Source organism: Haplochromis burtoni, unplaced genomic scaffold, assembly GCF_018398535.1.
Source record: "Haplochromis burtoni strain Fernald_Lab_line unplaced genomic scaffold, NCSU_Asbu1 Contig_200, whole genome shotgun sequence".
Classification (NCBI taxonomy): domain Eukaryota; kingdom Metazoa; phylum Chordata; class Actinopteri; order Cichliformes; family Cichlidae; genus Haplochromis; species Haplochromis burtoni.
In genome coordinates, this window is record NW_024582561.1 from 714,869 (window position 1) to 742,541 (window position 27,673).

At 42.2% G+C, this 27,673-nt stretch overlaps 1 protein-coding gene across 1 annotated transcript in view; it reads left to right on the top strand.

The window, feature by feature from the left end:
- The first annotated feature begins 21,112 nt into the window (after window positions 1-21,112).
- The window catches only part of ext1b (exostosin glycosyltransferase 1b), a 127,888-nt gene continuing 121,327 nt past the window's right edge, over window positions 21,113-27,673 (top strand). Inside the window, exon 1 of the mRNA XM_042226201.1 lies at window positions 21,113-23,033. Coding sequence (XP_042082135.1) covers window positions 22,090-23,033 — 944 coding nt within the window. The 5' untranslated portion in view covers window positions 21,113-22,089. The remainder of the gene's footprint in view (window positions 23,034-27,673) is intronic.

Here is a 27,673-nt window from a genome sequence, read left to right on the forward strand (position 1 = left end):
TTCTTTCCAGTGCAGCTCTGCACTTTATTAGTCAACCATAAGTCAGTTGTAATATGTTTTTGTTGTTGTTTTTCTCATTTAATGCAAGAAAAGCCTGAGATTCATTCCCTCCCAATGTAATTCTTTCTCTTGCCTGAGGCATTCACGTTATGAATACTATGAGCTTTCATACAGCGATACAGCTTTTCCTTTTTCATTCTCTTCCCTTTTACTTCATTGTGCAGATGTAGGATCCGTTTAACCACATTTCTGATCCTTCACCTGCAAATCTTAGTATTACACATTTCCACCACATACTGAAAGTAAAAAAAAAAAGGGTAAAAAAAACAAAACAAAACAAAGCAGGATAAGTCAAAAAAAATCTTACAATTTCTTTATATTAAGGGTACGACAGGGTGCTACAAATTGCACAGTAATCTGAATAATGCTACTTTCTGTGTCTGCCTCATATTACCTCCATACTAACAATTTGTCAGGAATAAATCATGGAGGAAATCCTTCTTATGATCTTCCGGAGCTGTTGGAAGATGGAATGTATCACAGAGATGCACGCCAAGCTGTTCAGGCAAGCTCAAACTCAGAGTAGCGTGAAGCGAGGAGGGGGGTCAGTGAGAAAAGACAAAAAAAGAGCAACTTTTTTCAGACTTGGCAACTGTGCTGTAGTTAAAGTTACATGTCTGATAGGAGATATATATATATACACAGAGAGAGAATCATTCTACAGAAAGTTATTGTCACTTACAAATTTGTGAATTTGTCTGTTTACACAGCCCAAACCATGAGTTTTAAAAACGCTCTCCGGCTCCATTTCGTATATTTCTCTCACCCTCTTCTACACAAGCAAACATTGACACACTTTCTGTTGCGTGTCTTAATGCAATCTACAGTGTTAATGTTGCACATTAGGGTTACAGGGCTGATGAATATGATAGGAGCAGGAAGAGCAAGTTAATTAAAAGCACTGGTTCTCTAATAATTCTGACTCTTGAGTCATTAGGAAAGAGGAAAGAACCAAGGGCTCTAATCATGGTGACAGCCTGCAGGAGATTTTCATGTTGCCCATTTAATTGTTTTTTTTTTCGATTTATCACTTATAAAACATGATTATCAAAATATTAAATACTGGCTTGCTGTTTTTGTTATTGTAACTTAGTTTTTACATCTTTTTTGAAATATCTGTATGCATTTTTATTCTTCCAGTATATCTTTTGATGCCTGCTCTGACTCGCCTAACTCGTGTCTCGCTGTACATGAATTAACCTTACTTCCCTGATATTGGTAAATTTTTAGAAACTAAAATAAATCAAGTCAATTTCATTGGTTAAATTTTGATTAAAAATGAGTCGCTTCATGAATCCATCAGCCAACTCTTTATTTTTTTATTGCTCATGTCTTTAAAAAATTAAAGGAGAGACCATCTGCAGCTATGTCAGCGGCTTTGTGATTCTCTAGCGTACAGTCATATGAAATGGCCAAATCTCAGCCTGACTGAAATACTGTAGTGGGACCTTAAGAGAGCTGTGCGTAACCTAAAATAATACCCGTCATACAGAAAATAATAACTACAAATTATTGCTACTAAAGGTGGTTTTAAAAGCTACTGAATCAGTGGGTGAAATTATTGTCACATTCTGCTTCCTAAGCGTATGCAACAATATCCTACTTTAGCATGCTAACATTCATGAACTTGTACTTAATGCAATCTAAACTTAATGAAAATGTATTTGGTCATGAACAAATTTAAATTTGGTGCTCTGTTTTATGTATTGCCTGGTGATGACAATCAATAAAAAGGCTGCCCATCCAACAGCCACTGAACTGTATTTATAAGCTTTATCAGCACCTATTGGTGCTGGAGGTAAGATTAAGGGATTATTAAAGCCAGTAGGAAGTAATACTTTAACTGAATTCATCTGGAATTAGTGAAATAGTAATAAAATCAATGTTACTGACAAATCTATAGAGGCATCCTATTAATATACAACTAAAAGAACAGCTGTGTTTAAAAAAAAAAAAAAAGAAAATCATCCACAGACCTCACTCCAAACATGATTTCATACCACTTATCGTGGTCCTTGTTGCAGGAGAAGCAGTCTAAGAAGAGCTGCCCAGAGCTCTCTCTGTCACCACTGCCTTTACCTCTTTGCTGGATGAATCTGCCCTGGGTGCCTGTTCCCACTTAGACATGCCAAAGACACCTCAGCTGGCAGGAATCTGCTGCTTCCTTTCCATTCAGAGGAATACTAACTTTACTCTGAGAAGCAGACTGTCCAGGCACCTCAAGCCTCTCTAAATGTGAAACCTGACACGCTTTCGAGGAAGCTTATTTCCATCATTTGTACCACCAGTATTAATCTTTGAGTCCCTGTTCACAGTTTGCATCCATAGGTGAATGTAAGAATGCAGATCATAAACTGATTTTGCCTTTAGGTTTAACACTTGTGGTTCTCTGTCTCCAGCAGAGAACTGATCTGCCTGCATATCTCTTGCTCCAATCTTCTCCCACTCAACAACATGACCCAAGGGTATGTGAACTCCCCCACTTGAGCCAACAGCAGCAGGCAGTCCTGTCTTTGGAGGGGCTGATTTTCATTTGCCCCCAGCTGCAAACTACCCTTCTACTGCACCTAGAAATTCTAGAAAAGTTATGAAGAGTAAAAGGGACAAAGAGCAGCTGTGGTAGAGTTCCACACCCACTGGGAACATGTTTTTATCACTACTAGCAATGCAAACCAAGCTCTAACTCTGGCTCTACAACAACTAAATGCCACCCATACACTTTTCACTAAAATTTAAAGACCCTGACAAAGGCATTGCACATGGCATACACTCCTCTCCTTTGCTTTGGCAAAGTACCTCCCTGAGAGGATGAGGAGAGTGATCTCCCTGAGGCCAGAACAAACCCTTGGGTCTGCTTCTTAGAAAGAGGAATACTCCTCTCCACACTGTCCTCCACCTCCACAACATGTGATGTTTGCGATGCATGCATAGAATGAGCATGTGCCGCAGTAATACTGTACGAATGAGTGATATAGTTAGATATGCTAGAAACTTTGTGTCTGAGAAGTCAGTAAGAAAATATGGCAGTTACTCTAATCTGTGTCTCACGCCACTTGCGTCACCCCTTCTTCAGTGTACTCTGCAGCCCAGATATTCAGATCCATCCACCTTCCGCCCTGTGTTCTCTCTTCTTTCATGTTGCTTTATTATCTGTTGGCTTTTCTTGCTCCCCCTCCCCTCCCCTCTATTTTCATCTGGCATTTTGATAAAGGGTTAGGGTGAGTCCCAATTTTAGAAAGGTTTATGGCCAACAAAGGCCAGATGATTCAGTGTCCCCACTAACCCCCTCCCCAAAACCCCTCAGTTTTTTTTTCTCCCACAGAACAGATGAAACAGCAAGAGGCTGAAAATCTTCTATCTTAGCTGAGCTCAAATTGGAGAATATACACACAATACTGGCCCGAGAAAACCTTGATCTGCGTGTCTTTATTTTTCTGGACCCCGATGAACCAAGCTAACTCTTAGATGTCGGTTGCCAGTGGGGTGTCCTTGAGCTTCTCGAGCATAGTTTTTGTTCTTTGCCAATACTATTGGCTCAAAATCCCTTATGGAATCAGTGTCCAAGCCAGCTGGAGATAAGGGGCTCTGTAGCGCTTGAGCTTTCATAATGAGGGATTAATTACTATTTTGCATAGTTTCTCCTTATTTTTCCATAATCAGTTAGTCGTTTTTCACCAAAAGAAAACAGAATAAAGAGACATAAGCATAAAAACGTGTAACATGATGTTGTTGGCATTATTTCATTTAAACATACTTAAATAAACACCAGTTTTCAGGTTTTCACTATTGCACTGCTCACTCTGACTTATCATTTGAATCCTGAGCTATGAAACAATGCTTTGGATTTCAGACAAAGGTAGACAGTAAAAGCAGACTACAGAGAGACCTAAGGGACTTCAGATTCATTCTGTTACCCACAGAATAAAGAGCAGAATGACATGGTTTGATCCATGAATCCATTTTCTTGTGCTTATCCAATTTAGGGTCATGGTGTGGCAGAGCCTTTCCCAGCTGTCACAGGGTGAAAGGCAATGTACAAACAGGACAGGACACCAGTCTGTCACAGGGTAACACAGATAAAGACATTCATGATCACATTCACACCTACAGCCAACACCTAGCAGGCATGTGTTTGGGAGGAAGGTGGAAGAAAAGATCCAAACTCCACACACAGAGGGCCAGCTAGCCAGTAGATTTGAACCTATAGGAGCTTCTTGCTATGAGACAGGACTGCTTACCACAGCACCACTGTGATGCACCATGCTGAGGCAGCTGGGGCTTAGATGGTTGAGTGGGTCATCTGCCAATCTGAAGGTTGGCGAATTGATCCCCGACTCTTGAACAGAGGGAGAAGTATCCTGGGGCAAGATACTGAACCCTCCACTGGAGTGTGAGTGTATGCAAATGTTAGAAAGTGGTTAGGAGTATATAAAAGCCTGCATGAATGTGTGTCTAATTGGGTGAATGAGCAATGTAGATAAAAGCACTTTGAGTGTGTAAATGAGTATCTAAAGCTGAATTTTTTTCTTTCACTTATCCAATTCAGGGTCACGGGGAGTCTGGAGCCTTTCCCAGGTGTCACATGATGAAAGGCAGTGTACACCCGTATGTCGCAGGGCTGCCACATAGAGACAGACAACCTTTTAAACCTACAGCCAGTTTAGAATCACCAGTTAACCTAATCACATGCAGGTTTTTGGACTGTGGGAGAATACCCAGAGAAAGCCCACACAGACACAGGGAGAACATGCAAACTCCACACATAAGGAAGTATAAAGCCGACAGATCTTTCATGCTAAATTACAACTGCTCAGTTGGGATTTGGCCTTGATTTGGTGGAGGGTTTTTATATTTTTAGTTCATCTTTAAAACAGGTAATCTCCCATGTCCTGTTACAAGTTGAGGCCTAATCTTCATCGATTTGAAGAGTGCCGGTTTTTGTTGTTTAATGCTGTTTTCATGACAATCTACAGATCTAAGTGGACAAACCCATAATTTATCATTTCAGCTGCTGCCGCTGTCAGTATGTGAGAGTTTAATGATATCTCTCTGACACGTCCATGAAGCGCAGAAATCCTCTGAATAGAAGTCGGTCTATAGAGCACTCACGCATGAGACTGGGTTTTTGTTTTGCCTGTTTGGCAAACACACCACAATTATGTTATTTCGTATGGCTTCATTGTGCGCATTTCCCTGTGATGTAGACTATTGTTTAGCACACTGCATTAAATTCACTAAATTGGATGACTCCCTGTTCTTGTGTGAGTGGGTACGTGTGAGTATTTGTATGTTTGGGGCTTCTCTGCTTTGTGTAGCTGTAATTTCAGTATAATGGGTTGTATTGATGCTGAGCCTATTTAGTCTTAAGTGCTCGTCTGTACATTAAGTTTTAGTGTCATTGTGTGTTGTATATACAACAAAGTGGATTTAAAATAGACTTTTGTTATTTATAAGGAATGCTTGTAGTAATTTTTGATATTTATACTGTATACCCAACAGAAAATAGGGTAATATTTTTAAAGAATACATCTTTCATACACTTTTATACACACAGACTGTATTGTCAGAGCTTCTGTTTGAAACCTGAGCATTTCTTTACAGCTTCCAGACAGGTTTCATTAAAAACATGTGCTTTTTCATATATGAAAAAAAACGATGGTAATGTCTTACAGTGAGCTATGCGATTATAAATTCTCTAATCGGCAGGCGTGTATGAATTGCTGTTCTTTGAGGATTATCTAGGATTACTTGCTTAAAATTTGAGTCTGTGGAGATTATAGACGTTACTGATATCAGATCTGAGGACCTTGCAGAATGAAAAGTGGGCACTGAGGTAACTGTCTTTGTTCAGGAAAATAATTGCCAAGCAGAGGTTTAAACATCATTCTTGGCCAAAGACACCATCTCACCTCCTTTTAGTGCTGCTGCATTGTCCTGTGCGGTACTGCACATTTTGATTTGATCTGATACCAAGTAAATACGGGGCTAGTATTGCCAATACCAACGCTGATACTGATACTTTCAACTTATAAAGGCAGCTAAATCACTTAGATTTTTACTCTCCAAAATTGCTAGCTAACAGAACAAAACGTGCCTTTCAGATTTTCGTGTATTTCGAAAAATCAGTTTTTATGCAGACCTCAACTTCTGTTGTTTAAACGTGTGACAGATTATAAATAAAACCAACTTAAAAACCAAAAGGGTGAGGCATTTTTCACAGTGCGTATATATTTTCATTTCCAAAAAAGTGTATTTGACACAGTTCAGTGGTCCACATGCTAAACTTAGAGGGCAGAAACGAAATATCGATTTTATCGCACTGGTATCGATCCAATTCCAATACCCACATTGACAGTGATGCTATCTATATTTACATGTAACAGCCCACCTCTACTGCTGCTACACGACACCTGCAGACAACGAAAAGCAGAGATCATTCCTGTTCTTCTTTGGAGTCCACTTAAAGGGCACATGCGTAGATGGTGCAGTGTAGTGTAGTGTCTCCATGGGTGAGTTTGTAGTTTAATATATCTTGTGGATACAGCAAACAGCCCAAATAAAAGTGTAAATGATTACCGATATGCACTGACATCTGATCACTCAAATCAGCTCCCGAGGCGCTTTGGGATGCATTTTGCTTCATACTTGTAAGTGTTGATGTACTGTAGCAAGAAAATATGTCATCGATGCAAGGGTGTGGCTGAGAAGTCAAATTTCCTTAGGAAGGTTCCTAACTGAGCAAAATGCCCCACAAGTTTGTACGGTAGCCATAAAAGGGGCTGGTTGAATTGTCTAAATGCCAAGGAAAGCCACATCAGAGCTTCTTTATTAGCTCCTTTACCACAGGATACACTGGCTTATCCTTGATTTAAGGAGAGGAGACAATGCCATCCCACAAATCATAGCAACATAACATTAATAACACACCTGAAAAGTGATGAAAATCTTATGAATCTTAATTATAAGTTTGTTGCTGATGTGCTTTGAATTTTCAGCCTGTTGCACCAACAGCTGAACTTCAAACGTTAGGCTTTGCTCAAGGTGTTAAATATAGTAAACATGATTTAAAGTTCATTGTGGTTCAGTTTGCATAACTCAGTATGTCCATTGTTGTACTGGCAGCCTTTAGGATAATCATTAATCCATTCAGGATCTTCTAGTCCTGAATGAGAAGTTTACTTCAGTCACGAAGGCATCAACAAAACAGAGGAAAAGGAGTTCCACTGGGTCATTTCACCAGCAGGAAAAAAGAAAACAATATGTATTTAATTTATGTATATAAAATATTTCACATGCATATTTTATATTTCATCTTCTGGACAATGTAGTGTTTAGTGTGGCAGACGTTGTGAAGATTCTAGTGCAAGACTAGTCCGATTCTTTGCACAGCACTAAGTCCTTAGAAATTCTCCTCGATTTTCCTTCACCTCAAGATGTTTTCCAAGTTAAGTGATTAGGAAAATGAGGTAAGAAATGTGTTTTTCATCTTTGCCCTGTCAGCTGGATTAGCCAGTTCATATATAGTATGTATTTTCTTCAAAAACTGAATCACTGTCTGCAAAAAAATCTAGGTGTAGCTTCCTATTTAAAAATCATGACATCAATGACTCCCTTTAGCTGGATGCTCATGTTATCGCAGCTCTACCATCTTACAAACATCTGGAAGAAGACTGTGGTTTGAGAGCACAAAAATACCTCACTAAATCTTATTGCTTTGTGACCTTTTTTCCACTTTGCTGCCCCAGATTTCAGATTCAACGTTAAACTGGCCTTTTCAAAGACAGCTCTGTCGCAATTCCCAGCTTTTATATAAATTTTACTGTGCCCAGATTGCACCACAGAGATCTTGATTATATTCTGATGGCGCTGTGAGTGAGTTTAGCATATGTTTGTTTGTAAGTGCCAGTGAGCTTGTCCTTGCAGCTGCAGCTTCTCTGTGCCAAAGAAAAGTGCCAAAATAATGCCACACTAAAACCTGGGACTTAAATTTGCTGCATTGTAATTCTGAGACAGACTACTTTGTCTCGCTGGAACTGCTTTATTTGCACTTTGCACGTTGATGTGCAACTCCCATTACAGATATTTTTAAATCGGTAACACACTGTTCATTTACATTCAGTTGGGCGTAACGCAAAAAATGTGAATTACACTTTCTTTCTACTCTCTACTGCCTGTCAGTTTTTGCTGACCTTGCAATGTAGCTGTTCAAGCCAAAAAACAAAACAAAACTGCAGCGACATTCAGAAAATGCATCATCCATCAAGGTTAATTCCCTGTTTATCAAATTATAATGTGTATGCTCCATCTTTCCATCAAGTTTCATGAAATTTGGCTTTGTTATTTATGCATAATCTTTCTGGCAAACAAACAGCCATCAAAATAAAAAGAACCTGTCACATAACACAAGTTTTTTCTGAAGTTACTGTTCTAAGGGAGGAGTGTCCACGCAGTATGATGTTTGCAGATGATCTGTAGTAAGAGTAGGGAGCGGGTGAAACATGAAACGGAGCCTGGAGAGGTGGTAATGTATGCCCTGGAGAGAAGATGAATGAAAATCAGTAGAAGCGAGACAGATAATGTGTGTAATTGAGAGGGAGGCAGGTGTAGCAGTGAAGACGCAAGGTGTAGAGGTAGTGGAGGTGGACGAGTTTAAATACACGGGGTCAACTATCCAAAGCAACAGGCAGCGCGCAAGAGAGGTGTAGAAGAGAGTGCAGGAGTGGGTGGAGATGAGTGTCAGGGGTGATTTGTGACAGAAGCAGCGAGATTGAAAGGGAAGGTTTACAAAATGGTAGTGAGACCTTCTGTGATGTAAGGTTTGCAGATGGTGGGAATGACAAAATACAGGAGGCAGAGCTGGAGATGCTAAGATTTTTGTTAGGAGTGACTTAAATGGACAAGATTAGAAATGAGTACATCGGGTTGAGTTAGAGAGGCAAATAATTGAGTATGGAGCTCCCAGGTAGGAGGAAGAGAGTAAGACTGCAGAGGAAATTCATGGATGTAGTGAAAGAGGACATCCAGAGGGTTGGCATGAGCGAAGAGGATGCAAAGGACAGGGTCAGATGAAGGCAGATCATCTGCTGTGGCGACTCTTAAAGATACCATCTGAAAGCAAATGAGGAAGAAGAATGCCATCGCATCAGTCGGGTCTTTCTTGTTTTAGTTCTCTCACCAAGTATGTTATATTAAGCAACCGATTACATAATTCATCCTCGGCCTCTAGAAAGAAATGTTCTATGATCTGTCGAGCCTCTGAGCAGGATGAAAGCACTGGCTTGTGATCTGGCTTGGAAAGAAATTATAGTTTTGGAGAAAAATAAAGAATAAAGAAACAGTGATTTGAATTAAATTACTGCTTCATCAAGTTTAAAGGAGCTTAGTCATCAGGAATTTGTCTCTTGAGTGTAAACATATCCTGTTTTAGGGAAAACTGCAGTGACTAATGCTTTTCTCATGAAAGCACTGACATTTCAGTTGCAGTTTATGATGTGTTTCGACCTGCTCCTTTACCCTAATGTATGCTTCCATCCTTCCAAGTGCTTTGCAATTAGTTGGAGTGTCATCTTTCAGTTTCAGTAACCCAATCAGTCAACATTATGAAAGTAATGCAATAAAGTGTAACATATGTGTCAGCTGTAATCACAGTGGTCATGGGAACTTTATCAGAAAGCAGCAATTTCCAAACGCTGTAAATGCGTGACGAGTGGCGTGTGGGTGCTTGACATCACAGTGAATGGAAAACACTGTTCTTATCGTTGTGTTGTGTTGGCCCCGGGCAGCGTAGCATGTGGCATTAATGTGGATGTGTCACTGCATTCACTCGGAGCTTAGTGAGTAATGAGGAACTCCCTAACTGTTAAATGGATTTCATCAAACTTGATTTACAACTTTCCACTTCTTCATTTTCCCACACTCTATCCTTCTTTTCTATCCTTCTACCACACCTTAGTCACTTTCCTTCTCGCCCCTCTCCTTCTCCTGCCATCTAAACAAATTAAGGAGCAAATGAAGAGGGAGGAGTGATATGGGTGATGAGGCATGCCAGAATGTCAACAGATGACAAGCAGTGCAGACGGGGGGGTGTGGGGGAAAGAGGGAGAAAAAGATAGAGAGAATGTGTTGAGAAAAAAAAATAGAAAACGATTCCCTGAAAACCCAGACTTGAAAAGAAATGATTAATGAGGCCAGATGTTGGGCTTCTTTTAGCATGAATCATTGCATTCCCCATGACAAAGCAAAAATTATCCCACATTTCCCCAAATGTAGCAAATTACTCCTCACACTGCAGACAACAGAGACAAATCCACTACTTTTCTGGCTTGAGCAACTTTTTCCACGACGGGTGAGACAGTAAATCGACTAAATGTTTCAGGCTTTTTTCCTCCACGCTGACATCATTTCATTCCGATCCATAACTCTGTGAACAATACAAAAACAAGGTCTTTTAAATAGATACACTCGGGCAGAACCACTTCAGAATGCTTTTTCCCGGCCGAGCTAATTATGGCATCTGTGCAATCAAACGCCTATGAATATGCAGTGTCTTGTGAAAACACAGCAGACCCTCCAGTGGTGCTTTTGTAGGCACCGATTTTAATGAATCAAATAAACTGGGCATATCTTACTTATCCCTGACTGAACAATTTGATGTAAATTTATAGTGTGGAATGAAACGGTGTGTCAACAGAAAATGGTTAATAATCTGTTGATTTATATATACGTGTGCGCATAAATCACTAGTAAAAACAGGGGTTTTCTTCATCTTTTTAAAGCTAGTGACCTACTTAGGTGTTAAGGATGCATGTACACACTGAATAAATATGCCTATCACTAAAGCTGTCTGATTAATACTCTGTTTCTTGTTTGTGTAACCCGTACATAATTGGAAACATAAAACCCATCAAAGCAACCATCTCCTTGGAACAGAAGCACAGGCTGTCTTAGATTTTATATTTCTGTTCTTCCACTTGCGTGTCCATAAGTTGCTTCAGGCTGACAAACATGGCAACATAATGCTCATTATGAGTAGCTGGATGGTTTACCAACTCTCAACAGTCACCATCATGGCTCTGAATTGTAAAGGAGAGTCAAAAAGAAAAAAAGAAGAAGGGAAAAACTAAACAAGTATAGCTTGTTTGGAAGGTTTGCCAGGAGGAAGCTTCTTCGCTCTAAAACTAACATGGCAGCATGGCTTAGGTTTAACAGACTTGCATATTATCGAACAACAAGACTTCCCAACAACTTCTGAGCAGATGAGACCAAAGTATAGATGTTTGCTAGCATATCACAGCATTTTACCACAAACACCTCATACCAGCTGTCAAGCACAGTGGTGTAGGGGTGATGATTTGGGCACCTTGAAGTCACTGAGTAGACCGTGCACTAGGGTTGGGTGACTGGACAAATATATTGATTGATTGATTGACTTTTGGGTGTGGTTAACAATATTACCAGCGGTGCTAAAGATGCGTTCTGATGGGGTGCTTGTGGCTGGTATACACAGATCTTTCCGTGCCATGTGTGACATCAATGGGAAACATTTTTCATGCATTTTCCACCAAGCCAGCGGGTCTTCTACTCCGTCTACGACCGCCTCGCTGAGGTAACAGTCCACTTCTATCTGCGCCTTCTCCTCCAGTGTGCAATCAGTCAGTGCATGATTACATTGCCATCAAAAAATCTGCACGAATATATCGCCTATCATCGTTATTAAACTGACGACTGTTGTTTGGAAACTTTTTACATATCGCCCAACCTTACCATCTTTGTACCAAAGTATTCTAGTCAAATGTGAGGCCACCTGTCTGATACCTAAAACTTGGCTGAAAGTGGGTCATAAAACAGTATGAATATCCCAAGCAATGCAGCAAGTTTACAACAGAATAACTGAAAAAGAAAAAAATGAGGGTATTACAATGGCCAAGACATCAACCTAAACAATTTCTTCAAGTTATCGCTGCTGTATCTCAATATTCCTGTTCCTATAGATGACTGTTCCCCAGTAGATACTTAGCAGGCATCTTTTGCTCAGTGTGTTTCTCAAATTACCCCTGTGCTTTTAAGTTGATGTTTGTGTATAAGGATTATATTATATTATATTATATTATATTATATTATATTATATTATATTATATTATATTTAATCAATATTAACAAAATGAAATGAACACAAAAGAAAGTTAAGAAAATACATCCAAGGAAGGTTAAGCTATTAACCTGACACTCTAAAGTCTACCTGAACCACCTACTGATTCAATAGCACAGTAGGTTTGAAATGTAGACATCAGTAGGTAAAGAGTTAACAGTCCAATTTCGTAGGTTCACTGAGCAACTAATGGGACAAAATGTCCATGTAAGTAAAGGTAAATGACTTGAGTGTTGGATTGGAGACTTGTTCACAGCCATTTAGTAATCAAATTCATTTTCAGTCAGTTAAAAATGATTTAAACAACAGAAACATGTATTTGGCCTCTTTATTGTAATAATATGATTCATAGTTAGTTTCGTAAGAGACGCTCTGACTGGGCATCTATTGTATGTGGAAACAACATCGACGTCTGTCCTCTGTGGAAGAGCTTTTGCCTGTTTCAACATAGTTTGCCAGGTGCAGATAAACTGACAGCATGCATTACAATACCTGCTCTGTGTGACTCAGTGTGGGAAACTCTGTGCGAATATATTTCAGTTGTAGTGAGTTTTGATTCACCTAAGTTAGCCCCCCCACACACACACACACACACACACTTTCATGCTTTGAACTACGCTAAGGTACCCATGACACTGGTATCAATCTTTTCATCTCACCCTCTGAAAGAAGTGGAAGTGTTTCTCCGTAATGTCGGACTGTTTTTATAGGGAATAGATTGTCATCGCATTGCTGAGGAAAGAAGGAATTAGATGTGTTTCTTCATGAGTCTCTGGTTCCTCTTTTCAGTCAGGCGAGTTAAGCAGTTACATCAGCTCCACGTTACTCAGGGGATGTGTTTCACTCGTAATCCATTAGTAAAATGTGTCAGCAATAAAACATCAGCTAAAAAACTGTTGTTAACTTCCCATGTCAGAAAATCCTGAGTGGAACTCCACCGGCCCGATGCATTCTCGAGCAGTAATAAAACATAAGGGAACCTAATGCGCACATAGCCAGAAGGCAGCCAGGCTATCTTAGGCTTCTGTGCAACTTAATGTTAAGCCCTCACCAACAGAGGAGGCCATCCATAATTAACCCTACACTGTCAAGTCAAAGCAGCAGTCATAACATGCCCTCACATGTCACTCTAACCTTTTTCACTGCATTGTTTTCTCTGCCGTCAACCCATCACCCACATCTGTCGTTCCCTGCATGAGGACTGCAGCAAGAGGGGGTTGAGGGAAAAGACTTTGATCTACCATGTTTCCTTCACAGCGTTGATCTCAAAGGCTTTAGACAGCGAATGATACACAAAGCAGAGGGAGAAAAACATGCTTCTCATTTGAGATTGTTGAGGTTCGTGTGTGATTTATTTCCTGTTAGCGAGGGGCGATTGAGCTATTTGGCTGTAGGTTAATCACTGCTATCAACATCTGCTGTTCTCTGCAAGAAGCTAAATACCACATATTGTTTCATTTTTCCTTCCTGTTCGACATTCTTTTCCCACCAGTCTAAATCTTAATAAATCTTTGTATGATTAAAGATTTCATTAATTCCGGAGATGGGAGAATGGGCAATTAAAACGTGTGAATCAAAGCAGAGAAAAGGGGCGAGGTACAGGGAGCACAATTGACTGAGTCAAAGGGTCAGAGAGGCTAAGTCAGAGAGAAAGAAAGAACAAGGAAACGAGCAAGAGACGGTGATTAAAAAGTGAAAGACGGAGATAGATTTGCCTGTCTTTCACTAGAAACTGAAATAGAGGCCAATCAAATGTGTCGGGGAGACCAAAGTGAGAGATCTGTGGGAGCAAGCGAATCAGAGATGGATGTCATGTGGACACGGAGAGAGACAAAGAATAAGATTAATAAGATTTATTTGCCTTAAAGGGAAGCGTGCATATACAAAGTATTACTTCATCTCCAACTTAATCTCTATTAGTTGTTTGGTGACAGAGTCTGTATTTTTATTGGTCAGTGATGGCAGAGGCTGTTTCCTGCCACAATGGTGGATTGCTTTCTTCTTGTCAGTGAGATGGAAAGAAGTTCAGTTCAATTCAGTTTTATTTCTATAGCGCCAAATCAGTTGTCTCAAGATTTTTTATATTTTAAGTTATAAACCTCACAAAAATGCAGAGAAAACCCCAACAATAAAATAACCCCCCAATGAGCAAACACTTGGTGACAGTAGGAAGGAAAAACTGCCTTTTAACAGAAAGGAATCAGACTCTGCTGTGACTGGTTGGAGATAGGAGAGGAAAATAGGGCAAGAGACACACTCAAGACAGACAGAGATTTAAAATAATGTGGGTAAAGTAGAGTGTTGTATGAACACATAGTGAGTGAAAAAAGGTGAGTGAAGACAAAATGCTCCCAGCAGCCTTGGCCTTTTGCAGCATAACTAAGGAAAAATTCAAACAATAAGCTTTATTAACAGGGAAAGCTTTAATCTTAAAACTAGAGAGGGTGTCTGCCTCCCAAATCCAAACTGGGACCTGGTTCCATAGAAGACAGAGCTAAAAGCTGAAGGCTCTGCCTCCCATTTTACTTTTAAAACCCTAGGAACGACAGGTATCAAATCAAATCAAATCAAATTTGATTGTAAAGCAGTGGTCTGAGATCAAAGTGCTCTATTTGGGTGCTACCGTACTATGAGCTCTGTAAGATAAGCTGGAACCTGATTATTTAAGATCTTGTGAGGAGAAGGATTTTAAATTTGATTCTGGATTTAACAGGCAGCGGATGAAAAGAAGCCAATATGGGAGAGCTATGCTCTCTAGTTTTAGTCCCTATCAGTACTCTTGTTGTAGCATTTTGCATCAACTGGCAGTTGATCCAAAGCAGTGTTTCTTGTAATTCAGCAACTCATCTTTCTTTTTCATGAACACAAACTGAATGTTTAAGAAGTTGGATACAAGCAGTATAGCACTTAATCAAAGGGGGGAAAAAAGAATAAAAGGGAAGTCTTTCAATATTTTTAGGCAAGGTACATGTCTTTGATTCTTGAAAAACCAAGTATATCTTTATTAATATCTAATGGACTCTGAATTGTGCAAATGCTTGCACAATTGAAGCGTGACAGTTGTTTACTTTTCATCCAGTATCATCAGCAAGTTGCATTTTCAATTTGCCCTATATTCTGGTTTATGATTAGATACCTGTTGAACTCATATTTGCATTGGAATCTGCTCCTTTGCAGTCAGTAACAATTAACAAAATCACGGTGAACGTAGTAAACATTATACCTCACGACGCCGCTCTCTCCTGGTTGTAGATGCTTTGTCGCCTGCTCAAAAACCACCAAAAACCTTTTCCGTCTGCAGATGAAGCAAAGATAAAGGTTGGCAGAGTTAAAAAGCAGGTTAAAGTTCAAAGGGGTAAGAAGAGCAAACTCTCCTCTGATCTCTGACAAGGAGGGAGGTTAAAACATTAGCATTCACTCTGCGCAGCCATATTTTAGCCCCGCATCTCCTCAAAGGCAGGGAGGAATTCATGCAGTCTGCACAGGGGAGATACATGGGGTACGTCCAGCATATATATTTGTAAATACAGTATGTGGGTGTGCATACTAAACTGAGAGCGGTCCTTGTGTATATACCTTGCTGTGTATATGAAGACAAATGATGGAACGACAGAACACACCGTGTACAGTACGGTCTGATTTCCACACTCACAAGCTCTATCCGTGGGATTACTTGAGTCCATTTATCATTCCATATGAGTGTGGCTTGCATGGGTAATTGTAAATTAAGTGGATTACTGTGCAGTGTAGTGCCTGGGGGAATTAGAGAATCTCTGAATGGATGCAAAATCCTTTCGTACTGGAGCCTGCAGGTCCCAGAGCAGCATCAGCACTTTCTGAAGCAATGATATCAGCATGAGCTCCTTTGAATGATACTGATTTAATATCAGCACGGTAGATTTAATGATACTGACACTCATTATGTTTCAGCTCCCTGAAGTGGGGCCAATGTTTCAAGTGATTGGCACATTCAGCAGTAAGTGTGCTTAAGAATAGGTGTTTCACGGGACGAGGGTTAGACCCTTCCATATGCAGGAATACTTTCCTGCTGCTCAGCCAAGGCGGAGGGTTTGTATTTAATAGCAAAGTTGGAAAGTAAGTGAGGGAAAAGTATATGTAAAGTTGTTCTTTCAGGGCTTTGCGTAAGATGAAGCTACAAGATTCATTCTTCTCCTCCTGGCTTCAGTGGCCTTATACCATCCAAATCCCTCAAATCAAAATCCACCTCGAATGAATTGCCGTGGAATACAAATGAGGAAGCAGTGGCAGGGATTTCTCTTTTAATGAGGACAAAAACCTATCACCACATCTAACCTGAAACGCTTCATTTGCCGCTGCCTGCCAGCCTGCGCTTCCCAGAAGAATTCTGGGGTTAAAACTGTAGAGTTTGAGCGCGGTTCGCTCAGGGCCCTGGCAACAAACGATGGCCTCCCTCCCACACCCCCGAACATTTAAACCCAGCTCAGTTTGCCCAAAGCAATCTCGGCTCGGGAGTCGAAAGGTCGCTTTAAATAAATAAAGAATAAGGAGATTACTAGGCATCCCACACACGGAATGAGCAGCACTTTGAAAGGATAGCCAAGGCTACACCATTTAGCATTCAGTAGCCTCGAGCAGTCCGTGAGGCTAGCAGTCAGAACAGAAAGTCCAGATTGACTCCCACTCACTTGCCACAGCTTCATCAGTTCTTTAAGCTAAACTTCTGACCTGTTTGTCATTGTGCCGTTTGTTGTTTGTCAGCCATGAGAATATGTGGAATTAATTTATTGCCTCAGGTTGAGCAACGCAGACACTGTTTTGACCAGCATTTCATTATAATATGTTTGCATCTCCGTGACTCTCAACTTTTACCCACCCAAACTTTGCAACAATATAGCACTTGGGAATTGTAAAGCAGGTGACAAGACAAATGCTTCAATAAGAGCTCTCTGAAAGCTTTTGTGTTATTTTCTGAATCTTCTAAATAAAAGCGGCAGTGTTGGGCTGGAAGAGCACACTCCCAGTGAGACCATGTAGCCAAGATTACACAGTACATCAGTGGAACTCTATTCCCAGGTATTAGGTGGGACTTCACAGGCTTTAAAAGCAAACTCAATAAGATTTGTGACTCATCGTATACATGCACACACAGACAGCCAGCAAAATATAGTCTCCAGTGCATACGCATGCCAGGTGCATGGACCCAAGCACACCTGAAATCCAGTCTTTTTGGGGCATAAGAGCCTGCGCGCACCGTCATACACACCACACACATACATGCCCTTTGTCAAGCCGAGCTTGTTACATCATCCTGAGGGGAGTTTATCAGCGACCAATCAGCAGCAGCCCAAAGGCTGTTTTGTCTTCCTTTTGCCTGAAACTCTCTGAACTCACAGATTACCTTTCAGCCATGGGTATTTGTTTACCGCAGCCTGAATTTGCAAGTCTTTATCGCGGCTACTTGCCATCACTGAGGGGAAGTGTTTTATACACAGTTTATCTGCGCAAGGAGAGTCAGTCCACCGGTAATCCAGGTCTTTGTTTAACTACCTTCTTAGCGTGTTTGCTCAGTCACGGCTTAAAATAAGAGAAATTATTGCTTCTTTTTTTTCATTAGACAACACTGTGTAGCATCTTATCATTTTATTCAAATGCCAAATGAGTACCCAGGTCAAGATATTAAATGTAGAGATTGCACAAGCCAAAATTCATCCATTTTTTAAATCTACAAATTGAGTATCATATTAGCTGTGCAGTAATGCTGCATATGAGACTGGAAGTATTTGCTTGCTGTTAACAGGTAATTTGTTACATTCCATGTTAAAAATGTGTAATATTTTTCTATAGACATGGTTTACGGTCCCATATATTCTTCTCAAATGTTTGGCCATTTACACACTGGGAAGCATTTTCTAGTGATGGTGAACTTATGTAGCATTACTTTAATAATCTTTATTCCAAATAGTCCTAATAGCCTTTGAATGCCTCTCTCTTTTCCTGGTAGTAAAAACTAGTCACTTCTACTTCTTAAATTCCCTGCACATGATCACACTGTCATCAGGGCTGCGTTTAAGGGGGTGGGAAGAAAATCAGCACATGTTTTTCTTTATTTCAGATCCCATTTTTTTCTCTTTTTGGCTGATTAAAAGGGAATGTTTTACGTGACAGTGTTGCACAATCCACCTTATAGGGCTTCACAGGCGACCAAAGGCTTTCTCACCTTCACAAATCTCCACCCTAATACAGTCCTGTGAAGGAAAGCGAGACAAAAGCGTCACTGTAGCAGGGAATTTTTTCTGTGGTGGGAATATTAGAAGCATACACAAGGAAGGATGAGCGAGCGGAGCAAGGCAAAGCTCACTGGAACGACTCCCAGCCCTCATCACAATCATGCCGAGACCACACAGCCACAAAATGTTCCAAAACAGTTGGAATACATGGGATGAACTGGGGAGGGTATGTGGTGCCTTTGATGGTGAGCGGTTAACACAGCTGCCTCTGCTCAAGCAACTGCGTCTCTCTGTCTCACCTGATTTATGGAAATGTGAAATGATGTGCACACACTGCATTCAAAAGATACAAGCTTTCTTTTGAGAGAGCACGTCTCAAATTACACTAAATTCTCTGGTTAACACAATCCTAGTTTCCAGTGTCATTTAGCAACCAGTGTCATTTAGTCTCATTAGAGTTCCAAGCAATTAAGAGAGAAAAGTCCCCCCAGGCATAAACAAAGGCAAGAGCGGCATTGCAAGTATGGCAACTGTAAGACGCTCTAAGGGTGCAGGAACTGCTGCAAGAAGACACTACTGGAGTTAAACCGGGGGTGCAGAACAACCACATTTTGCATAAAGGAAAATGTGAAGCATTTTTGGACTGCTGGACATCAGATTAAGCGGGACAACTTTGAAGACAAGAGCAGCCCTCTGGAACAGCACCCAGGCCTCTTCATCACCAACATATTCTGACGATGAGCACTGGCCAACCTCAGGATCCTGGCCTGTCTCCCAGCCAGCCCTGCTAATTACTCCCCCTCTTCTGAGCTAATTGGCCGATAAAAAATGAGGATGGCCTCTTCACCCAGCCCGAATGTTGTGCCACCAAACGGCAGTAGGGAGGATTATGCGGGCTTATGAGGCATGGTGACACTCAGTGAGAACCACTCCTCTGCTATTAATTTCCCTGTCAAGCGGGTCGCCTCTGCTGTGTCACTTTGGTTTGTAAGCGGATGCGAGAAAACTTTGGCCCGGGGTTGACTTCCGACAACTTCTTCTCATTTAGCGCCCTGGTACAAATGAACAATGAGATCACTCATTTGAGCAGATGTTGAGTCCTGGGTGATATCGGTGTTACAACTTGTTACAGGCAAATTACAAAGGGCTTATCTTACTTGAGTGGATTTTCCTTCTCTTTGCACAGTCAGGACTGCGGGTAGGTGATTTGGGATTTCCATGAAAACCCGTCTAACAATAGACCATGCATCAAGTTAATAGAGCTAATGTTTAAGAAAATAAATGCCTTGGACTGGCTGTCCTGGTGGTCTGGCTGTTGAGACACAACACAATGTGACTGCAGCAGATTTTTTGTTTACAGCCATAAATCTCCATATAATTAGGAGGCTATTTGCTGAGCAATTATGATATTAATTTATTCAAACACAGCTATATTTGTGGACTTTGCAGGTAATATTATTAAGTCTGTGAGAAATACAAATACTGAATAACAAGCCGTGCTCAAAGCCAGCAGCCTGTTAACAGCACTGGCAAAGGTCAGTGTTGGAGGTTGATGAGAACCAGGCGAATATTTGCCTGCAGAGTTGCATTCGTGTTCTTGGGGTCTTAGCCCCTAATAATAACCCTACACTTTGGAATCCTGTCCAGCATGTGCAGCCAAACTACTATCAAACAGGATGGAGCAGCTGTGCACAGAGTCACGTCTATCTGTGACTGACTAAATGTGGCCTCTTCTGAAGAAGCATTTCTCAGAGGTGGATGCATTGACGTAAATATCGATAGCATTGAAGCAATCGATACTGGACCGATATTAGTGCAATAGGATCAGTAAGCTCAGTATGTAGCCCACTAAACTTTGCTAAATTAATAATAATAATAATTATTATTACTACTACTACTGGAAATGTAAAAACTATGCATCAAACACTACAAAAAATGTCTGAATCTTTTTGTGCTTACTGTCACGTCTATTTTATTTATATTTTAACAACATAATTTGACCCCCAAAAAGTATCGGTATTAGTATCGGCAATACTGACACTATATTTACTTGGCATCGGATTAATAAAAAATGTGCAGTATCGCACACTGATCAAGCAAAAACCTGGCGGACTTGTCATTAACTTCTTTTGTCAGCTATTAATAATCACAGTTGACAAATGACACACAGACAGTCACAAAAACATCCATCTCTAAAACGGGAATAATGTCAGAAGAAAGAAGAAGTGAAACTGTATGTAATTTAGCAGGAACTGATTTCAATAATATTTGATTACTGTTGCTTTGTTCAGTTACTGTCTGTCGTTTTCCCTTCACTCTTTCCCTGTCTACAGCATCAAAGTTGGGCACATTCAGGTTAAAGGATAAACAGGCCACAGAGAATACTGTGGGAGAAATGCAGAAAAAAGACAACTGAATATAACACGCGCGGGTAAAACAGAAAACGTTTGATCCAGCCGCAAACAGCACGAGCATCTCCGCGAGATTTTGACGAGCCGCTCCTCCCGAACGCTATCAGCTTCTGTTAAACTGAGAGTGCTTTGCTCTCTGGCAAAGCTCCAGTTTCCATATAGGCTTACAATTAGATAATTTGCACATGCGGAAGACTCCGGTTATGAATGGGTGCATTCCGCTAGTCCCGCCTCTTCCGTTCCCACAGTCTGACCAATCGGCGGCGTCTTTGAGCCGATGGGGCGTCGCGTCGGCTGCCGTCGTGTCGGGATTGGAATGTTAGCGACCAACAATCGGAACAACTGAGCACTCGGTAATTGGACACTAGGATCAAGGAATCCCGTCTTTTTGAACATTTTCTCAGCTATTTAGTCAGTCTGAGGTCACCGTTTGTTACCCGCGTGTCTTCCGGATAACTTCGCCTGCCGTGCGGCTCTTCGCCGACGAGCTTTTTATTGAATAAGAGCGCGTATGTGGGGAGGTTGTAATAAATAAGAGAAATGCAGGGATTCGTCAGGTTACAGTTGTGCCGCTGAGCTTCCTCCTGCGCTACGACGAGTCCCCGGTTTTTTTTTTCTCCGCTTCTCCTCACACGGGACCATGGAGCAATAAAAAGGGGAAAAGGAGGGGGTGTGTGGGAGAATCGGACGAATTCACCCAGAGGTATTTGGATACACGCGTGGTGGCCGTACCGATGCGTTTTTACACTGCCCGGTCAGCGTGTTGCCGAGTTTAACATCCAATCCGGGCTGTACCTTTACGTCTGGGAGAGCCTCGGGGACCCCAGCCGCTGTTTATCCGGGAGGACGGAGTTCCCAGGCGGCTGTCTGACAGTTTTCCATTTCAATAGCCCCCCACCCTCCGTGCAGCCAGGCTGAATGAGGGTGAGAAGAAGTGCAGGAGAGAAGAGTGGCTGCATATGATTGTGTCCGAGAGGGTCCGGTGAGCGCTGATCTTTGTAGGTGCACCAGAGCCCGGCTGCTAGGCGTTGTGCGATATGGTGAAACTCTACAGAAGAGGGAGAAAGGGACAAGACTTCTAAAATCGCCCACATGCACTGGATCAATTGCTGGATTTGGGAACCGAATACGCAGAAGGGGGGTTGGGGATCCTTGGAGGCTGCCGGAGGATGGAGCGGTGTAGTCAGGGTTAGTGAGAGCCTAACTTCGGGCCACTTTACATTTCTTATTCCTGAACAACTCGCCCTTGTTTTCAGGACACATGCAGGCCAAAAAACGTTACCTGATCCTGCTCTCCGCCGGTGCGTGTCTAGTGCTTCTCTTCTACCTCGGAGGGGTTCAACTTCCAGCGGCGAGCAGGAGCCGGCATGACCGCAGCAGAAACGGGCACCGGCCCGAGCAGCCCTGGCCTCACTTCTCGGACCCTTTACATCTTTTCCTGCCCTGGGATCAGACCGACACCGAGGACTACAACCTGCACATATCTCCGAGGCAGAAGAGGGACATCAACACAAGTGTTTACAAAGGCAAAAGGTGTCGCATGGATTCCTGCTTTGACTTTTCTCTTTGTCGAAAGAACGGATTCAAAGTTTATGTTTACCCCCAGCAGAAGGGGGAGAAGATCTCAGAGAGTTACCAGAATATTTTATCGACCATCGAGGGGTCCAGGTTTTACACCTCGGACCCTGGACAGGCATGTTTGTTCGTTCTAAGTTTGGACACTCTGGACCGGGACCAGCTGTCCCCTCAATACGTCCACAACCTGAAGACCAAGGTCCAGAACCTGCCCCTGTGGAACGACGGCAGGAACCACCTTATATTTAACTTGTACTCGGGGACGTGGCCGGACTATACGGAAGATTTGGGCTTCGACATCGGTCAAGCCATGCTGGCCAAAGCCAGCATCAGCACCGAGAACTTCAGGCCCAACTTTGACGTGTCCATCCCCCTCTTCTCCAAGGAGCACCCGCGTACGGGTGGAGAGCGGGGGTACCTCAAGTACAACTCCATCCCGCCTTTCAGAAAATACATGCTGGTGTTCAAGGGGAAGCGCTACCTGACCGGCATCGGCTCGGACACAAGGAATGCCTTATATCACGTTCACAACGCCGAGGACGTGGTGCTGCTCACCACCTGCAAGCACGGCAAAGACTGGCAGAAGCACAAAGACGCACGGTGCGACAAGGACAACGCAGAGTATGACAAGTAAGTTGGAGCAAGTAGGGGGGAAAGTGATTATCTGTTGGTTATTCTTTTTAATCGGTGCTTACATTTTTTTTAAAAAAAATGTTATTATTTATTTATTTGCGCTGTCATCACTCCAAACTGCGCAGCAGGAGCGCATCATCCACAGTTCTCACGCTGTGTGTGTGTGTGTGTGTGTGTGTGTGTGTGTGTGTGTGTGTGTGAATACTTCAAATGAACTCATTAAGTGTCCTTCAGAACTGAAAATAGACACTGATCAGCAACATTCACAAGTTTGCTTTCCATTGAATTCATTGCCTTTTTAAAACCCGAACCTCTTTGAACCCACCCACCCCTCTAAAACTGCAGGTCATAGTTTATATCTGACTGCTTTACCCCTCCACCCCAGCTCCTTTCTCCCTCTCCTACCTGAGGTAAAAGATCTCCAGCCAGGCTGTTGGCTCTCTGGACACCCCTCCCTCCTCTCCTCCCTCCCCTCACTTCTTCCCTTCCTATGAAGGAATCCCACCACCACCACCACCTCCCTACTGAAGCCTTTTAAAAGGACATGCATGGGCATGTTTGATTTGCACCCTGTACTTAGTGCAAATTAAGTGAAAGTTGGACCATGGGAGTTTTGGGCTCTGAAATTAGAGGTAAAAATGACCCAGTCATGACAAAAATACAGCTTCCTACAGTTGAAGGTGCATGCAGTGTAGTTTACGTTGGCTGCCGTGCCTAACATGTTTGGTTGAACGCGAGTGTGAATAAATCAGTCAAAATGGGTTAATTACACTTTCATTTCTGGGAGTTAGTGGCGTGGTTTCCATTTAGCCCCCGGGGACAGTTGATTACCTCTAATTCTGGAGGTATCAGGTTTTGTCGAAGTGGTAATTAATGATTCCCCCTTGGGATCAGCAGCTGTACTCGAGTGTTTGGTATGTTTTAATATAGGGGGCAATGTTTTCTCAGGTTCACATATTTGGATTAAGCGGTGAACTCGACTGCTCAGGTTCACTTGTGTGTGTGAGTGGCATCTGCTTGATTTGCATTTATCAACCTGTGGATCCTAGCGTTTGCAAAGAATCCAGAGTAAACTCCAGGCGTGTGGTAACAGCACATGTCAGCATTGCTTCCTGTGTGTGTGTGTGTGTGTGTGTGTGTGTGTGTGTGCGCGTACCTGGTGTCAGGGTTAAGGGAAAGAACAGATGGGCAGCATATGGGAAGTTAACACAGACGTATTCGCTTTCTGTTAATCAGAAAGATGGAGAAAAAGGAGCTGCTGGGAAAGATGGCACTTGCTTGGTTGAGAGACAAAGTGACTTTCCTTGAACTTGAAGTGAACTCAGGAACCAGTGTGTATGCACTCAGGAACCTCTTACCAGACGTTTTGGTAATGCGAAAAAAAAGCTCTAACAAAACTTCACAAGCATGCACGTGTCCATCCATTCATCATCCCCTTTTCCTTCTCCTTCCAACATTCCCCTCTTCTCCATCTCCCTGGATGCCTTGGGCTCTGTGTCACCCGGAGAGATATGCCATCCATTATCTGACATTCCAGTCGGCTCTGGACAGCCTACCTCTGCTCCTCTCGTGGCTCTGTTTGCTAAAGGATCAGGCCTCATTCTCGCAAAGGCGGCTTTGCCTCTGGAAGATCTCAGCACCATAATCGGATGATTGATCCAGCTTGATGGCAGTGGTTCAGGGAAACCTGAGTCTTCACTGCCCATTCTTTCTGCCATAGCGCGTTTCACAGTCGAGTTAATTTTGATCAATACTGCTACATCTCAGTCATTTCATTTCCAGCTGCAATGCTGTATTTGATTTTTGTTCCCACTAAAACTCAATAAATCCAATCACATTTTTACACAGCACATTTACAGTGCAGCTAGATTTGGGCTGTCAATCCGTACATCTCTCTGTGGCTTTAGTCTTCTTTGTTTTTGTTTTGTTTTTTTCCCCAGGTTACCGAAGTTCTCAGGGTTTCTAGTTTTCTCTGGTATTTGGCACAAACGGGGCAACGCATAAATTTTGCTCTTGTTGTGATTTAGCAACCTGTTTAAATTTAATCAAACTGATGCCTCCCTCTTAATCAAATTTAAAGCCCTTTGGGTGCCAAAAACCCTGACGTAGCTCTCCAAGGTAAATGGATCTATATGCAGCTGGCCCTCTGGTGTTTGCCAGTGCTTCATTTCCAGAGGCTGAGGGCGGACAGGCGATGCCATGCGGGGACGCTGCAGTGCAGGAACTCAGGAATGCATACACGTGTCACAGCAGCTGTTAGCAGCTGAAGCAAGACCGCTGCCAAAGCAGAGTGTCTGCACAACGCATGTACCTGGATGTACCTGTGAGCAGTACCTGGATGCTTTTAATGTACAGTGTAATTCAAAGTTTGATCCCAAAGAATAAATCATATGATGGAACACAGACTTTAAATAGATGGAGGCAATCAGTGCAATCAAAGCCAGGATAGTGTTGGTTCTAAGTTAGCCAATCACTCGCTTCTCTTTTCCGTGTGACAGGGAAGTTGTAAACAACCAAGTCCTATAAAGTCGGACAAGTGCAGTTCGGCAGTATTTAAAAAATGAAAGTGGATGATCGTACATGTGATGCGTCAGAATAAACTGGCATATGACCAGTCATAGCTTCACTTTGCAAACTAATCTGACGTGTTTTAGCAACATTTGAAATCCATTAATCGCACTGAAGAATGCGATTCTTAGTTTTAAATGGCTCTTAAATGCACACGGTATTTTGTGCGGACAGTGGTTGATCCTGCACCTGAAGGAAATCGGTCACCGTTCCACACGGTGCCACGGTTGGTGTTGCATCCAAATTCATGTTCTTCATTTTTCCCGACCTTTGACCTTGCAGCCTTCTAGAGGAATGCTGCTCTACAAAGGTATGCAGCAGGAGGGCAGAGTGGAAGCCGGTATATAAGTACCAAAACCGATTCCCACCCACCCACACTCATCACACGCAGACACAAACGCACCACGCTCCACACATTTATTCAATTGATTTTCTTAGCCGCAATAGCTTTCAATTGGAGTCACTCTGGTCCACTTCCATGGCCAGGCGCTGATGAAAGGAGCCATTCACTGCTACATTATCCACTGAGTTTTCAGGGCTGCTGACAATAATCCAGGGAGAGGACAGTGAAAGGCTATTACGGCTCCGCAGTTGAAAAAAGTTGATGTTGGGAGGAATTCTGCAGCAGTGCTTTGCTTTGTAGAGGAATACGTCAAACTGGGGATTATTATTATAATTTTTTTTGTTCTTCGTGACTTGAGGAGTTCAAAATAAAGTTCCAGATTCTGTTAAATGGTAAGCATGTGTCATGCCCCACGGTTTTTCAGGTGTGAGCTTTTTCCGTTGTGTTATGTGACAAAACAAGGGCTGAAGAATCATTTTAACACACCTCATACTTTTGCATTTGTCTCTGTGCAGTAGCATGCATAGTTTGTGTGTGTGTGTAGGCAAGCAGTGAATCAACTGTGTAAGTACTGTAATTGCTCTCTGTTTCACTATCAAGCAGATTATCCTGCAGAAACCAAACGTATAGTCTCATCTAATGTCAGTGGAGTGAATTGCTGAAAGTACATCATTATTATCATTGAGTGTTCCATTAAAGTCTGACTGAGCATGTCCTTTTTTCTTTTTTCTTTATTTTTTCCCCTTCGTTGAAGCCTTTCTCCGGCTAACTGCAGCGTCATCATCCCCCCCATTTAATACTTAACCAGCTTTGTTGACTCGTATTGACTTTGTACTTTAGCTACTTCACTGGCAGCTGCCGCTCAAGGTCACCCGGGGGACTTGAAAACCCCGACGAGAGAGGGAGGGCAGCGACGAGGAGAGGTAGAGGGAAAGATTTACAGAACGAGAATGTCAAGAGGAGCTACGGGAAACGCGTCCGTGTTTGCAAATGCCCGTGCTCGAAACGGCGCAAGGAGAAGATGAGCAAGTGGGTGTGATATCGAGTGATAATAATGGCAGCAATGTCGGAATGAAAGAAACGGAGAGTCCAGAAAATTGCGCGTGTAGTGGGATTTTTCCCATTAGGAGTCAATGACGGTAACATCAGCCAGGCACTGTGGCATTTTCATTTCCACAACTGTGTCATCAGCAGAAATTTTTCCCACTTGAGAAAATTATCTTGGAAGCATGAGAGGCTGAGAGGGAGAAATGGGGGGAGAGAGGCCGGCCTCTGGCCCTCTTGCATCCCCCTCCCCACCCTTGTTGTCTCTGTTTTACTTTCCCTTCTTACCTTCTCTCCTTTTACTCTGGTTATCTTCATTTTTCTCTTTCTCCCCCCTCTTCTGCTTCTGTCTTCGAGCAACACTGAACTGAAGCAATGATGTGATTTGTCTCCCTGCCACAGTTTCATTTCCATAGGATATTTTTCCCCTTCTTCGTCTTTTTTTTTTTTTTTTAAATTCAAAACAACGTGGCGTCTGACACATTGTTGACAGAGCGCCACAGAGTGAGAGACAGTAGCTGATCTGGGCCAAGTGAAGAAAACCAGCAACATTTCCTTTCCACCTTATCTCGGTTAAACACAGGTTTTTTTTTAAAAAACAAAAATGAGAGAACAAAAATTGTGAGTGGGAATAACGACATTCACCTGAATGTCAGCTCGGCGGCGTCGGCTGATAGCGGCC